This window comes from Morone saxatilis, unplaced genomic scaffold (genome assembly GCF_004916995.1).
Source record: "Morone saxatilis isolate NCDOM2014 unplaced genomic scaffold, NCSU_SB_2.0 Contig18, whole genome shotgun sequence".
Taxonomy (NCBI): domain Eukaryota; kingdom Metazoa; phylum Chordata; class Actinopteri; family Moronidae; genus Morone; species Morone saxatilis.
The window spans coordinates 24,411,468-24,427,121 of record NW_023339740.1 but is presented as its reverse complement, the minus strand read 5'-3'; the positions used below and the strand labels follow the sequence as shown (position 1 = coordinate 24,427,121).

The 15,654-nt window shown below is 41.2% G+C and overlaps 1 protein-coding gene across 3 annotated transcripts in view; it reads left to right on the top strand.

Annotated features, from left to right (window-relative positions):
- Positions 1-15,654, top strand: part of LOC118328193 (plasma membrane calcium-transporting ATPase 1-like) — a 92,681-nt gene that overhangs the window by 58,992 nt on the left and 18,035 nt on the right. For all 3 annotated transcript variants that reach the window (XM_035661805.1, XM_035661807.1, XM_035661806.1), the window contains exons 9-19: positions 1,690-1,904; positions 2,038-2,280; positions 2,814-3,055; positions 3,179-3,416; positions 6,013-6,192; positions 7,202-7,289; positions 7,559-7,665; positions 10,439-10,630; positions 13,418-13,631; positions 13,835-14,046; positions 14,435-14,542. In XM_035661805.1, coding sequence (XP_035517698.1) covers positions 1,690-1,904; positions 2,038-2,280; positions 2,814-3,055; positions 3,179-3,416; positions 6,013-6,192; positions 7,202-7,289; positions 7,559-7,665; positions 10,439-10,630; positions 13,418-13,631; positions 13,835-14,046; positions 14,435-14,542 — 2,039 coding nt within the window. The remainder of the gene's footprint in view (positions 1-1,689; positions 1,905-2,037; positions 2,281-2,813; positions 3,056-3,178; positions 3,417-6,012; positions 6,193-7,201; positions 7,290-7,558; positions 7,666-10,438; positions 10,631-13,417; positions 13,632-13,834; positions 14,047-14,434; positions 14,543-15,654) is intronic.

Genomic DNA, 15,654 nt, shown 5'->3' with positions numbered 1-15,654 from the left:
CTGCAGCAATGCTAGCAGCTCTGTAGGCCTGTACAGCAGTGCTTTGAGCGACGCGCTAACATGCACGCAGTGACAATACTAACATGCGGATGTCAAGTCACTGGTCACACCTTGATTAATCTGCTTTATACTGTGGAACTTTTTTTCTAGTATTTTTGTTATCTTTTATTTTAAGAAAGTATTTCTTCATTGTGGGTTGGCTAAGGTGTGAGCTCTGTCTTAACTCTACTGTTATCTAAACCCAGCTGACTGCAAGGTGGAATAGCTCGTTAGCCGATACACGTAAAACAGAACAGCTTTGGAGAGTTTTTGTTTTAATGGAGCTAGGCTAGCAAGTTTCCACCTGCTTCCAGTCTTTTTGCTAAGTTAAGGCTAACACATCCTGAACTCCCTACTGGACGTGCAGAGATGAAACTTCTCTGACCCATCTTCTTATCTGATAGAAGACAAAGAATGAGGATTTCCAGAAATGTGGGACTCTTCCTTTAATAGCATACAAAGTGATCAGGCAGTGAGGGGACTGAAAGACTGAGGGTCAGAATGCACTCAGTTTTATTGGGAACATAATTCATCCCGGTATTTTCTGTGTCGTTTCAATTGACCTTAATACACTGAGGGACTTTCAGGACAGAGTGGGGGGGGGCTTCGGTAATAAACTGCCCCTCATTATAGGACAGAAATAGACACGAGGTGACTGACAGGAGAGATGAAGCAGAAAAACACAAGCTGTGGATTTTTCTGTTTCACCTGTTTCTGATTTTACATTCAGGATGTTGTCGGACTTACAGACAAATAACTTAAATAAAACTGCCAACAGCAGTCAGGTGCTTGTAGGTCGCTGGGCGACAAAATGAACCACTGTTTACTAGGATGACTTTACTGTGATTTAAAAGGATTTTTAAAACGTGTTTCACCTGTAGCTTCTTCAGATTCCTTGGCTGAGCGAACCTGAGGAAGCTACAGGTGAAACGCATTGTTCGCTCCTAATAAATCACAGTAATTCATCGCCATTCCAGTGTGCAGTGGTTAATGTAGATTTTTTACTTTTTTTTTCCTATTGTATTGTTAAGTGCAGATGCCTGTTTTTACCTTTTGTTTCAGACCTCGCCTGCTTGGTGAAATATAAACCAATAATACCAACAATAATTGGTTATAGATTAACCATAATTCTACTGTGATTTCAGTGTGTTTTATAAACCTATGAAACGGGTTCAAATGTTGCTTCAAATGTTGCATTCAGCTGTCAAGCCTGATTACATGAGACATGAAAGACTGAAAACGTTTTGCAAACTTTTGTTTTGTAAATTTTTTTAAAATGTATTTGTTACTTTTATTTGATAATAAATATACAGAACACTTGAGCAGAATTAAACCAGGGAATTTGTGATTACATGGTACATGAGGCTACAAGGGTTTAATACAGAACATGATCAAAATAACATCTTTACTGAGTTTTATATATATATATATATGAGTTTCTATTGCTTTATTTATTATTATTATATTAGTTATTGGACATCAGATTGTCCCTGAATGCACCACGAGATGTTTTCAAAGTGTTACCACAACAAAAAACACAAGCTAATCGCTGTAATGAATAGAATATTATAAATTTTTTATGTTGTAATAAAATGTCTGGAAACAAGTGGCTTGTGTTTGAACTCTGCTTGTTCTGCTCATTGTAACCAGGTCTGATCATGTCTGCTGTGACCGTCATCATCCTCATCCTCTACTTTGTGATTGACACGTTTGCCGTCCAGGGTCGGACCTGGGTGGCCGAGTGCACCCCAATCTATATCCAGTATTTCGTCAAGTTCTTCATTATTGGTGTGACGGTGCTGGTGGTGGCGGTTCCTGAGGGGCTGCCGCTCGCCGTCACCATCTCTCTGGCCTACTCTGTCAAAGTAAGCAAGGATGGTGGAGGTCTGGGGGGGGGATTCATCAGTCATTTCATTAACTTTAAGGCCAGGTCATTTTGTTTCCAAAACTACGTCTAAAATCAAACCTCAGCCTGTAACCTTGTTCTCCGTACTTTAGAAAATGATGAAGGATAATAACTTGGTGCGTCACCTGGACGCTTGCGAGACGATGGGCAATGCAACAGCCATCTGCTCGGACAAGACGGGCACACTGACCATGAACCGCATGACGGTGGTGCAGGCGTACGTCGGTGACACGCACTACAAAACGGTGCCAGAGCCGGACGCCATCAAACCAGAGACTTTGGAGATTATGGTCAACAGCATCTCCATCAACTCAGCGTACACCACCAAGATCCTGGTAGGACCTTCACTGTCACAGTTACACATAACCACAATACTAACGCAAACATGAACCTAATTTTAACCATAACCCTAAAACCCGGTCTGAGACAGCCCTTTGAAGAAGTGAGGACTGGATAAAATGTCCTTTTTTTCCAAAAATCTCAAGTTCAGAAGTAGGAGAGTAGACATACATTATCATCAATCTTTCCATTCTAGCAGTTATCACTGAAAGCTGTGGCGGATTCATCATTAAAGTTTTATAGTAGTCTTTTGGCATTGAGGACGGGGAGGAACAGGAGTTTTTGGCTAACATAATGCTTACTCGGGTAATAAGTCTGGCTGGAGTTGGGTAAACTTTCCCAAATGTAATAAAGAGCAAATCAGATCCACAAAAAATAGACTCAGACAAGTGTTTGTGTGAGTGAATGTACATTAAAATCAAACCTAACTTCAGCTGTACATACAGAAGTAGTGCTCCTCATTGTCTGTGATAACACAAAACTGATTTTAAACTTTAACATCACATCCAAACCTTTTCCCTTTTCTCAGCCTCCGGAGAAAGAAGGCGGCCTGCCCCGCCACGTGGGCAACAAGACCGAGTGCGCTCTGCTGGGCATGGTGCTGGAACTGAAGAGGGACTACCAGCCAATCAGAGACGAGGTCCCCGAAGAGAAAATGTACAAGGTTTACACCTTTAACTCGTCACGCAAGTCCATGAGCACAGTGTTGAAGAACGCTGATGGAGGTTACCGCATGTACAGCAAAGGCGCGTCAGAGATTGTCCTGAGAAAGTAAGAAAGGAGCTCAAATAAACTAAAATAAATAAATACAGCACAAGGTAACGCGTGGCATTTTTCACCTAATGATCTCCCTCCCCTTCCTCTCCTCTCCTCTCCTCTCCTCTCCTCTCCCAGATGCTCGCGTATATTGGATGCCCAGGGTCAGCCTCGCATCTTCAAGCCCAAGGACCGTGACGAAATGGTGCGTAAGGTGATTGAGCCGATGGCGTGTGACGGGCTAAGGACCATCTGCGTGGCTTACAGAGACTTTCCGGCCGAGGCTGGAGAGCCGGACTGGGAAACTGAGAACGACATCCTGAATGACCTGACCTGCATTGTTGTGGTCGGAATCGAGGACCCCGTCAGACCTGAGGTACAGAGCGCCTGAAAACACTTCCTATAATTAACACCTGATGCTGGCTTAGGTTTATGTCTGGGAAGCAGGGGCATTGACGACAATATTGGACATATTGGTCATTTTCGTATTTCGTCATCAGTTCATCCCCATAAGAATAGATTTGATCTGGCAATGATTGCTCTGTTTAATGTTCAGACGTACTGTAGACACTATAATTTTTTTAAGGCCAATATGGCCGTTAATATTCAAGAATAATACAAAATTAACTGATAGTAGAAGTCACACTAGACTGCTAACAAATGGTTGCTACGGCCCACCAGACTCCATTGACAAAACCAGTAATTTTACCTTGCAGGTAATCATACAAAACACAAAAAAACAAAATAAAACTCAAGACCAAAACTAGTCTTTCCATAGTATTTTTAACAATCACCAACGCTGGTTTGGTTGAAATTAACCCTGACCCAGAGTGTCTGACAACATTATGGAAAGGACCCCTACAGAAATGGACCTTTTGTTCAGTGCTCTTAATCAGTGCTGGTACGTGACATAAAGACCTGGTAATATTGTTATATAAATCTGTGCGCTCTGTATTATTATGGTAATGTTGTTTCCTTTAATCTGTGCTAGTGGTAGCATGTAGATGTTGAACAGAAAAGGTACAAGAATTTTTGTACGCTGTGTAAATGCCGATGGACACAAAGCAGTCTCTGTAGTCGCTGCACAAATGAGAAGCGATCAAAGCATTTCTATCTGTTCTAAATCTCTATGCTTTAAGGTGGAATGAAAAGCATGCAAGTCTAAGGAAATCCCCCAGGCTGCATCCCACTGCCTCCACAATCCCTCTCTGTCTTTTGTCTGTGACAGTGTCATGAATCTTACAAATGAGCATAATGGCGCACACTTTCATACAGTAATTTCTCATTCACGATGTTGCACTCGGGTTGTTCACTTGATCTGGCGTCAGTGGCTCTATTTGATAATCAGCAGTTAGGGTTAAAAACTGTTTTTACTCATAAAATATTGAGTTTGGTTCAGTTTGAAATGTCCTCCATGCACTGTAGATATAAAGCAGTTTCAATGAAGTTCAGCCTATTCCTGAAAGAACATATAGTTCACATCTTTATCTTCACATGAAGAGTGTAACTGAACTGATCTGACAGTCTGCTCATAATTATATTGTAGTATTGTTTGTGTTATGAGGATAAATGACGTTAAAAACATTCAATAGTCAGACAGTATTTTCCTAATATAAAGCCTTAAGTCCTGGTCAGGTGTGCAGAGAGTCTGGATGCTGTGAGGTGTTAAATGAAGCCTGTAATGAAGCCCAGAAAGCATCAGTGCTGCCTGCTGCTTTAATGTCAGAGCACAAAGATCACAGACAGGATGGAAATAACCAGAGAGCAGCAGGAGTCAGTCAGCAGCTCAACATTTATCTCTACACGACCTGTGATGTGATGGACACAGGACTCTTCAGAATATTTTAGCTTTTTTATTTTAGGCATTAAATTATTCTTACAGTTCTTATTCTAACGAGTATCTATGAGAAAGGTCTGCAGCGTTATGTATTTCATCCGTAAACCGAGACAGTTTAAAGTGGACAGAAATATATTGACCCTCTTCTATCGATCTGTTGTGGAGAGCATTTTAACTTTATGTTTTATTGCCTGGTATTTTTCATTGTCGGTAAATAATAAAAACAAATTGCATAAAATAGTCACTATGTCCAGTAAGGAGTGTATGATGAAGACCTGTAAATATGAGCAGTTACCATCAGACAGACAGTATTTTTTAAAGTGGGGGCTGGGGAAGAATTAAATAAAATGCAATTATTACCTCTTTAATATGTGTATTATTATAAAATATAATTTATAGGAATATATAACATATCAAAACCTTATTGTACTGTATAGTATTTATATATATTCAGTATAGCTTTTAAAGACATCTTTTAAAGGGGGGCCTCGGCTATAAGCTAGTGCTGTTTGGGGGCCCTCAGCATATTATATTTGTCTGTTTATTATCCACTTTAACATATAAAGAAATCTAAAGACTGGTCATCCAACCTCTTCACTCCTTCACTCAGGTCAAGGCTCCCCTCTGCATGACACACATACGATGTGTGTGTATCTGTAAGGAAACACAGAACCCCTGCTGGTTTCCATCAAATGCCAGTTGAGCCACCTGATGAGCAGGGGGGAAGTGTCCAACAGATTTCTGATTCTCAGTTGACGGTCATATTGCCATGAGCTCCTCACAGAGGTCCGACTATACTGTATCTCTTTTTATTCACTCTGTGTTCTGAGATGAATGAGGACTAGAGATTAGGATAAGAACAGCAACAGTGGGATCTCAGATAAAACCTGCTGCTGCTGTTGCATGATAGATGAGTCTAATCCCACATGTTGGCATCTGTGTCTGTTTTATCATGCATCATTTCAGCTAAATAAACCAAAAAACTCACAATAACACAGGGTTGGTTGGTTTGATGAGCGAACGTCCTTGGATCCTCTCATCAAAAGCATCTTTAAACCGATGGATAAATCAGGAAAACAAGCTAATGAGTTTCTGTGACCTTCTGGACTCTCTGACCTTTCTGACTCTCTTCCAGGTACCTGAGGCTATTACGAAGTGCCAGCGTGCGGGCATCACTGTACGTATGGTTACTGGAGACAACATTAACACCGCCCGTGCCATCGCAACCAAATGTGGCATCATTACGCCCGGGGAGGACTTCCTGTGTATGGAGGGCAAGGAGTTCAACCAGCAGATCAGAAACGACCAGGGAGAGGTGAGACGAGTACAGAAATCTTTTACTGCAGCCAACAAGTGTGACATTCAAATTTTACCTGGAGCTGTGTGAAGTGTTGACCACAGCAACTGAGCCTGGATGTAATTTTGGCTTATCAAATCTTTGTCCCTAACACATAGAGCAGTCAAAGAGCAACATCATTATCCCATTAGAGTCCAGCAGGTTGTTGCAGCAGCTGTGTGTAAGTTAGTTTCATCGTGGCGTGGGAGTAAACACTATTAAATTAAACTATAAACTATACACTTTCCTCAGCTGGTGGAAATTACTTCTTACTAACTGCTGTCACTGAAACAGTTATAAGGGAGTAAAGAACTACTTGGTTGTTTGTAAGAGAACCATGTCACTGTTTAGGTGTTTACTAATGCAGAATCTTTTATGCCAAGATAAAGTTTTCCATGTTGGTTTATATTGTTATTACACAGTTTACCTGTGGGAGCAACGTGGGGGATGTCGTAGCCTTTTGAAACGTTGTGAAACCAGTGTGATACCTGAATGACATCGGCACAGGCTGATGTGTTTACTGCTGTTACCTCTAGCTTTACTTGGTCCATGCTTATAAAATATATCGTGGCTGCGTCTCTCTGGACCGTAAAGGACAGATAGATCAGGGGGGAAGATTGTCCACTAGGTAATGGATAGCAGATACTTGTACTGGGCGTGAGAAATGCTGTGTTGTGGTGTTTTGGTTCATTATGAAACTGTGGCGGGACAAATTGGACAATATATACAGATATATATAGTATTATTTATGAGCATATTTATGTGTGATACAGCCATACTCGCCATAGGACCAATCAATAAATGATCGTTGAATTATTAATGTGGTAACAGCTCATCCTATATATTGGCTAGTTGACACAGGAAAGCATACATTACTTTATATGTTTTAATAAAAATTAATGAGACAATGTTGAAGAGAGTTATGATGCTACGGCTGTTGTGTTAAAATGTTTTTATTAAACTATTGGCACATTTTATATATTTCTAGGTGGAACAAGAACGTCTGGACAAAGTTTGGCCGAAACTGCGCGTTCTTGCTCGTTCTTCACCAACAGACAAACACACTCTGGTCAAAGGTGGGATTCAGTATTATAGGATGTTTTCTGTTTAGCATGTTGTACAGCTGCTTATATGTTTATGTGTCCTTGTGTAGAAGATAAATGTAGTTTTAAGCCTTGTATATCATATTGGTTGAACTCTAATTGAAACACACCAAATAGTCATTACATTTTTGTGATTTTAAAGTTACGACAGGAGGAGAGAATGAATTTGTTCTTCATGTCTTTTCTGAAATATTCATACGCTCATTTAAATGGAGATTTTTTCCCCCCGCCCTGTTGATCAGGTATTATTGACAGCACAGTGGGTGAGACTCGGCAGGTGGTGGCAGTGACAGGAGACGGTACCAACGACGGCCCCGCCCTCAAGAAAGCTGATGTTGGCTTTGCCATGGTAACCACTTCTTCATTTTTCCACCTTTTCACTGTTGTTTTTTTCTTTTCTTCTCACAGCTCTTCACTCATCTGCTGCTCCAGTTCTGCATCATTACCGAAAGGAATGAAAAAAAAAGCCCTTTGAGTTAATTACATTTCTAATGCAGCCATGAAATAGGAATTTTACATCATCCACAATAGCTCTTGAGTTTAATGCCGTGGATTTATTAAGATAGCTGTGAAATGGAATAATAAATCAATAAATGTTGAGCTTGGTTGTCTCTGCTCATCTGCACAGCGGGGCCCCAGTGTGTGACAACGTTACTGTGCTTATTCTTTAAAGACCGAAACACAGAGGGACAACATGGAGAATGGCTGTGTCTTTTATATTTTTATCTCACGGCTGTCTAATGTAGAGTAAATAATATCAGTGCTAGTCACAGACAGTTAAGCATACATTAGTTAACAATATCCTGATCCCTCATCTATATAGCCAAATTATCTGATTTTTGAGAGCCCACCATAGTCTAAAAGTCTAATAATGTATGATGTGCCCAGCTACTACGTGAAGTGACTGTGATTAAGCCTGTAAATAATAATACTATGCACTGTCCCTGCCAAATAAAGTAATAAACTAAGAGGTTTGTGGGCTCTGATGCAGTTGTAAACCAGCAGCAGCTCTTAACTCACCTAAGAAATATTGCTGAAATTGAGACTGATTGAAACCAGCTGTGCACACTGTCAGAGTGTTTGTCAAATATCAGCAGCTGATATTTGTTCAGATCCTTTGTTCTGTTGGATCATAAAAAAAAAAAAAGATTCATAGTGCGTCAGTTCTCCCAGCTGACACCAGTGCACAAAGAGTTACTGTCCACTGACCAAATGATCAGCTGATATTGATCAATTAAAACCAGTACAGGGTCTCTGGATGAGCTCAGTGACATCAGCTGCCTCCTGTGAGTTGTTGTGACCTTTATTTATTAAGGAGAGCCATCCGAACACCAGTGTCTCCTGCAGGCTGCCGAGCAGCTGTTGCGCTGTCAAGCAGCACTCTGTCAGTAGTTACTTTTCCTAAACACATCAAGGAGGCAGTCTTGGGATTTAAACCAGTACAGACCTTCCAGTACTAATGCGTCCCATTTGGAATATTTTCAGTTTGCACCCAAGTGTCCCCGTTCAATTATCACCTGTTCAGCTGGAGAACAGAGAGCCATCCACCTCCATCTGCCTGGAAGAGTCTGACTCTGCAGAGAGACACAGGAACTCACATCACAGCTTCTTTATGGTTACTGCTAACACGAGACTCGCTCTTCAGTCATGTGTTAATGTGTGTTATTGTCACATCTTTGTACACACTAGCTGCGTTATTCTTAAAACCAGTCAAACTCAAACCACCAGGGAGGGAGGGAGGGGGGGACTGGCCACGTTGTTCTCTCTAAGAAAACTAGGTACATTTCTATTAAATCCAGTCTGACCTGAGCAGCTGGTCTTTCCCTCTCCTCTCTCTGTCATACGCCTTCGCAGGTAACAGAAGATTGATGCAGCTGAGACTGTATTCCTGAGCCCACCAGCTCTGAAAAATATCCACCTCTCATGAAACTGTGCTCCAGCTGGACCTTTCCTTTAGGTTTGGAAAGAGATAATATGGTGTCAGTTGTCACAGTTGAGGTGTTTATGTTGACGATAAATGAGTCAGGAGCAGTTGAACCAAAGAATGATTTTCCCCTCTGAGGTTGAAACAAGCTGTAATATCTGTAGCAGAAATATATAGTTCTCTACTTTCCTGCTCTGTTCATTATCTCACGACCCCTCAGATTCATCTTGTGACCCCCCTGGGGGTTCCCGACCCTGGTACACCACTAAGGTAGAGTTTGCTTTAGTTTTAGATGTGAAGTGAAAAAATCCAATTTCATGTTGAGACTTTGCAACCTTGCTAGAAAATTAAATGATTGTTCTGATACCAAAGACCGTGGAAAAATCTAAATGGGAGCTGAGGCTCTGAGAGAACAACAGATAACCGACAGTAACGTTCAATTTAAGCAAATAATGATGATGTAGCCTGAGGTGTCATTAGCCCAAATCTGCAACGCAGATACGTTTAATGAGAATTATATTAATGTCTGATTTATTCCATTTTGAAAGGAAAAAGGATCAGATAATACTCCAATTAAATACCACTTTTTTTCTTTTAGACACAGTGTTTGAGCCTTTGACCAGCAGATACTGTTTGATATTTGAGTTCTTTGTCATCCAGTCATACTTGTTAGTTACAAAAGATGCGGCAGCTCATGGAATGATTCCTGCATTTAGATTCATTTAAATTAATTCTAACATAAAATGCACCGTGTCATCAGTTAGAGGATGTGTGGCAAGCCAAGCCCACTGGTTTATACTGAAGACTAAAACCATTAAAAACGGAAACGTAAATGTATAGTTTAATCAAATCAGTGAATGCTTCTTAAACAGGAGGAAATAGTGCATTTGTTGGGGACCATTTTTTTTATTAATACACATTTGGTGGTCTAGAGAGTCTTTCCAGCAGCAGGACCAGGCAGCAGAGTTTTTGAACAACAGTTGAATAACATAATCAGATTTTGTTGACAGTAAGGCAGTATGTATGTATGTATGTATGTATGTATGTATGTATGTACATGTTTAAGAGCAGTTGTTCCTGATCAACCAGGTCTTGTTTTCTAATTTTATTTTGGAAGCTCAACTCCTGCTGCTGACTGGTTAGTTTCCATCTAAGATCATAAACCAGGTTCTGATCGTCCCCTTCTGCTTCTTGTCAGGGAATCGCCGGCACAGACGTGGCAAAGGAGGCGTCAGACATCATCCTGACCGACGACAACTTCACCAGCATCGTTAAGGCCGTCATGTGGGGAAGGAACGTCTACGATAGCATCTCCAAGTTCCTGCAGTTTCAGCTGACTGTCAACGTTGTGGCTGTGATTGTGGCGTTCACCGGCGCCTGCATCACACAGGTAGGCTGAAAGCTACACACTGGCCCTGAAGGGAATGTGGGATTACTACAGCTGTGTCAACACCATTTTTGGTGTTTTTGCCAGTAAAGGTCGGTGGTAATATGGTAAAAAAACAAAGAGGTCAAAGAGGTCAAATGTTTAGATGCTAATGTTACATTTTGTGTAGTTCTTTCTCTACCCTCCCCTCCCTTTTTTGTGGTTTCACTGTGGTTTGTTTATACCAGAAACAAATCACAGAACTATTTGACAACAAATTAACTCAAAACGTATAAATTAAAGAGGGAAACAATGATATCAGGAAAAATGAGTCACACTACATTCAATAACAATAAACCGAGATAATAACAGTCCTTGTGACCGTTCACAAAAATAAACCGTTATTATTCACACAAATTAATCTTTTGTCCCTTTAACCTTCTGTGTTACTATATTTTACCTTTTAATGTACTTTTTGTTTAGCCATAAATACCCAAAGGCAACCCTAACTGCTGTACACAACATCAGCTACTGCACTGAGACACTGGTCTGCAGTCTCAACACATTCCACAAGAGCATGCGCAAGAGGGTTAGCCATGCAGCTAGCGGTCCTATTAGCTGAGTCTGCCCAGACTGAGAGCTCTTGGATCATCAAGGGAGTGTTGGTGTTACTGAAACAGGAGCTTTGGAACACTTGCAAACCAAATTAACAACGTAAAAGTCACTACATTTCTCTGTTCCGCAGCCAATCACGACACAGAAAAGCGGCGTGCTGTTGCATTCAGGAACCAAGAATAAAAAATAATTCATATATTTGTTTATGGGTACCCAATTCTTTGCATTTTGGGTTCTGTGGGTTATTGATGTTATTATTGAAGTCCAGGGCTGCCAGTATCAAAGTGAAATCATTCATAGGGCTGTTGCAGCGAATTAATTTCCCCTGTGGTGATTTAGGGTGACTCAACAGCCCGGTAAAGGGGTATTATCACCAGTTTTGTTGTTTTTGCTATTGACTTTGTAAAGAGGAGTTGCATTTAAAGAACAGTGAACTCTTTGGACAGTTGATGTATATGGAAGTTTTATTCTTCTCCACAGGTTTTAATATCATCAGGCTCAAATGTTTCATGTCCCTTCCATCAGTCAGCTGCTTCAACCATCAGGATGCATATGTTTGAATGAGAAAATATGTTAACTTGAGAACAAATAAAGAGACCAAAGGCAGAGTTTTGTAACATTTGCTGCATCCTGCATCCTCAGTTGTTAATTGTTCTACCGTCTCTGTGGATTTTGATGATTGAACATGAACTGAAGCTTGTGTCTTGATAGTTACATTACATCTTGAGGCTTGCTGTTGTGTTTGATGTATATGCTCTTACACTACATCTGTACATTTATTCTTGATCAAACCTCCACATAAGAAAACAAGAAAGAAAAAGCAAGTCATTTTTTTTATTTTGATGTAACCGTCTCAGAGTTGTGAGGAGGCGAGGGAGCCATGTCACATTCTTTTGTTTCATAATGTTTCTCTAATCAGGGAACTGAACTCCTGACACAATAAAAAAAGTAACTTGCGGCTGTGTATTAATTGAAAGGCTCACAGCTGGCAGGACAGATAACTAACTCATCTACAGAGTAGAGAGTACAAAGTAGGCTAAGACACAGCCTGAAACCATGGCAACACGTCACCATCATAATCCTGAAATATAACAGGGACTCAGCAGGTCTGTGGTCGCTGTGCTGTGTTTATACTCACTGATCATCCACCGCTTGGTTTCTGTTAGACCACTGACATGTTGGCACAGATCATTAAAAGACTGTAAACTGATTTATGTTTTTCATTGTATATACAGGGGAATGTTGCATCGGTGTAGGTTTGGTTTCAGATCTCGAGGGGGTCCTATAAAGTGTGTGTGTGTGTGTGTGTGTGTGTGTAAATGCTTCATTTACGCATTTGAATCAGTCTAGCAGAGAACACATTATGATATAATTGGTTATGGTGCTTAATGATGGTAGTATAAAAATGGATATGCAATGTAAATCCACTCAGAGGGAAAGTCTGTTTACAGGTCTTGGGAAATATTACCGCATATGTGATAAAAGTCTCAAGTAATGTTACTTGGAACTGCTACTAGAAGCAGGTGAGTTGCATTGTGGGTAACGTAGGCACCTGTTTTTGACTAGGGAGAAGAATGCGTGGAATAAAAAAGATGATATCTCTGATTCTGCTGCGTCTGACAATGTTAAAGCAGTGCATACTCTTTTAAAATCATTTTCAGTTTCCTTAATAGTGACCTAAACATTATGATAGATAATGTATTTACTGTCATATCTTCAAATTAAGTTAGATTCAGTGTCTCTGTAGGAGAATATTTACTGTAAATAATACTTTTAAAAACATGCAGAGAAGGTGGAAGTTCTATCATCATGCAGTAACATTGTGCTTCACATATGTATATGGTACATTTCCAAACACAGCTTGGCAGGTGTCCAAAGGCAAATACCACCAGAGGCTACAGACATCATATTATCATGTGGTGACACACACTCTGAATGTGAAGTGAATATTAGAGGTGGTGCAATTGCATATAAATTAGTACAAATTTGCACTCGGCAAACTGAACTGAGGTGAAGACTTGTTTAATTTGAGAATAACAGTGCACTTATCCCAAAGCTGTTTGACTCCACTCAAAATGTGCAAAGAGAAGTGGAAAAAGGAGGGAAATACCAGCGCAAGAACAAGATGGAGACGTTATTCACTCATATTTCCATTCATTCTGTGAATTAAACTCCCGAGCTCTCCTCCTCTTGCAGGATTCTCCTCTGAAAGCCGTCCAAATGCTCTGGGTCAACCTCATCATGGACACGCTGGCATCTCTCGCTCTGGCCACCGAGCCGCCCACCGAGTCTCTGCTGCTGCGTAGACCATACGGCCGCAACAAGCCTCTGATCTCCAGGACTATGATGAAGAACATCCTGGGCCATGCCGTGTACCAGCTCGTCATCATCTTCACCCTGCTCTTCGCTGGTGAGTTAAACAACATTCATGCTCCAACTGCAGAACTGTACAACCCATTCAACCAGAATCTGCCCGCTCGTTACTTCAGTGGAAAAATCATTATGAGCGGAGATCTGTAAGTTTTCTATTTGGAAATGCATATTAACATATTTATTATTTGTTGTCTAAAAAGTGAGGTTTTTAATAATATTAATAAAATCTTCTTCTTTCAGGTGAGTCATTTTTCGACATCGACAGCGGCCGCAACGCTCCCCTGCACTCGCCGCCGTCAGAGCACTACACTATCGTTTTCAATGTGTTCGTCATGATGCAACTGTTCAATGAAATCAACGCCAGGAAGATCCACGGAGAGAGGAACGTGTTCGAGGGCATCTACAGGAACCCAATCTTCTGCAGCGTGGTGCTGGGGACCTTCGCTCTGCAGGTAACTCTCATCATCCTCATCATCGTCACATAGATCATCATCTAATGATTCCCAAATACACATTTGGTGCTCTTGTGAATATCTCCTGCAGCAGGAGGGTGTATGTGGGATTGAGTCAAACTAAATTAGTGTGTTCGTGTTAATGGAGGAACATGTCACCCAGTGCAACAGTGTGACTCATTGATGTGTTTTTAATGGAACTCTATGGCACAGAGGAATAAGATATATCAGGCGTTGGATACACAGACTGTACTAGTTAGCAGGATCAATTCACTGTTGATTTGGGTCCGCACATGGGATCAGTTGACAATAAGAAAAATATAGAATATCAGTCTAATCCTTTAAGACTGCCAGAGTTCATTCAACATGTGTTCCTCCTCTTCCTCAGATCGTCATTGTTCAGTTCGGAGGGAAGCCGTTCTCCTGCACGGCTCTGACCATCGACCAGTGGCTGTGGTGTGTGTTCATCGGCGTGGGAGAGCTGCTGTGGGGACAGGTGAGGCCAGAACCAGAACCAGAACCATCACCGCTGTGTTTTTGTTACGAACGAATAGCATCAGAGCCAAAATGTGAAAAATCTGCCTTCTGAGAACAAACATGCAATGAGGAGAAGATGAAGAGGTGGATACATGAGGTTTGTGGCAGCAACTGTTGCCTGTCACACTTGCGCTGCTGCGGGGTTGCCATCACAACCATCGCCATGGTAATGAGCTCAGCACATGAAAGCAGCGCAACTCCTGTTTACAAGCACAGAGGGAAAACAAACCCAGCGTGTCAGTCCCTCTGTGGTTACACACACGCACTCGAACACACCATCATATGCATGATCCTGTTAACATGTACACACATACACACACACACACACACACACACAGAGGCTTAGAAAGCATACATTATATAGAACAAAAAGTTCAGACGTGAAAAGAAGTGTGGTGGGTTCAGTTGGAGGGCAGAGACGGAGAACAGAGACACAGAAAGATGCTGACAGAAACGGGCTGATCTGAGGTCTGTGGTTTATTTTAAAATGCCTTTTGTTTCTAACAGAAAGAGAGAAAGTGACAGAAATATAAGAGGCTGATGATGTGCAGCTATAGAGGGAGGCTGGGTGTGTCTCGCTCCTCGTTTTTTTTTTTTTCGGTGGGGGCTTTTATTGCATTTATTAGAAAGGAGCAACAGAAGATAGACAGGGAAGTGGAGAGAGAGAGGGGAGATCCGAGCCACTGCGGTAAGGACTCAGCCTCTGTACGTGGGGCTCACGCTCTACCAGGTGAGCTACCAGGAGGCCCCTCCTCTCTGTTTTAATTGAACTAACGACAAACATAGTTTTAATTAGGGATGATAACCAACCTAATGGGCGGGACTAACTGGAAATTCATATGGGTTGATCAGTAGCTGAACAATACAGGAAGATTGGAGATTTTTATTTTTAACTAGTTTCCCCCCGGGGGATCAATAATTTATTTCTGATTCTGATAGTTGCTATTATTGGCAAATTATTCAGAGAACTAAGCCTCAGAGCGATGTTTAAATGTTTAAAGTCTGTCTCCTGAAATCAAACTGGATTTTTATTCCTGTAATTTTTTACCTAGTCACACACACACACACACA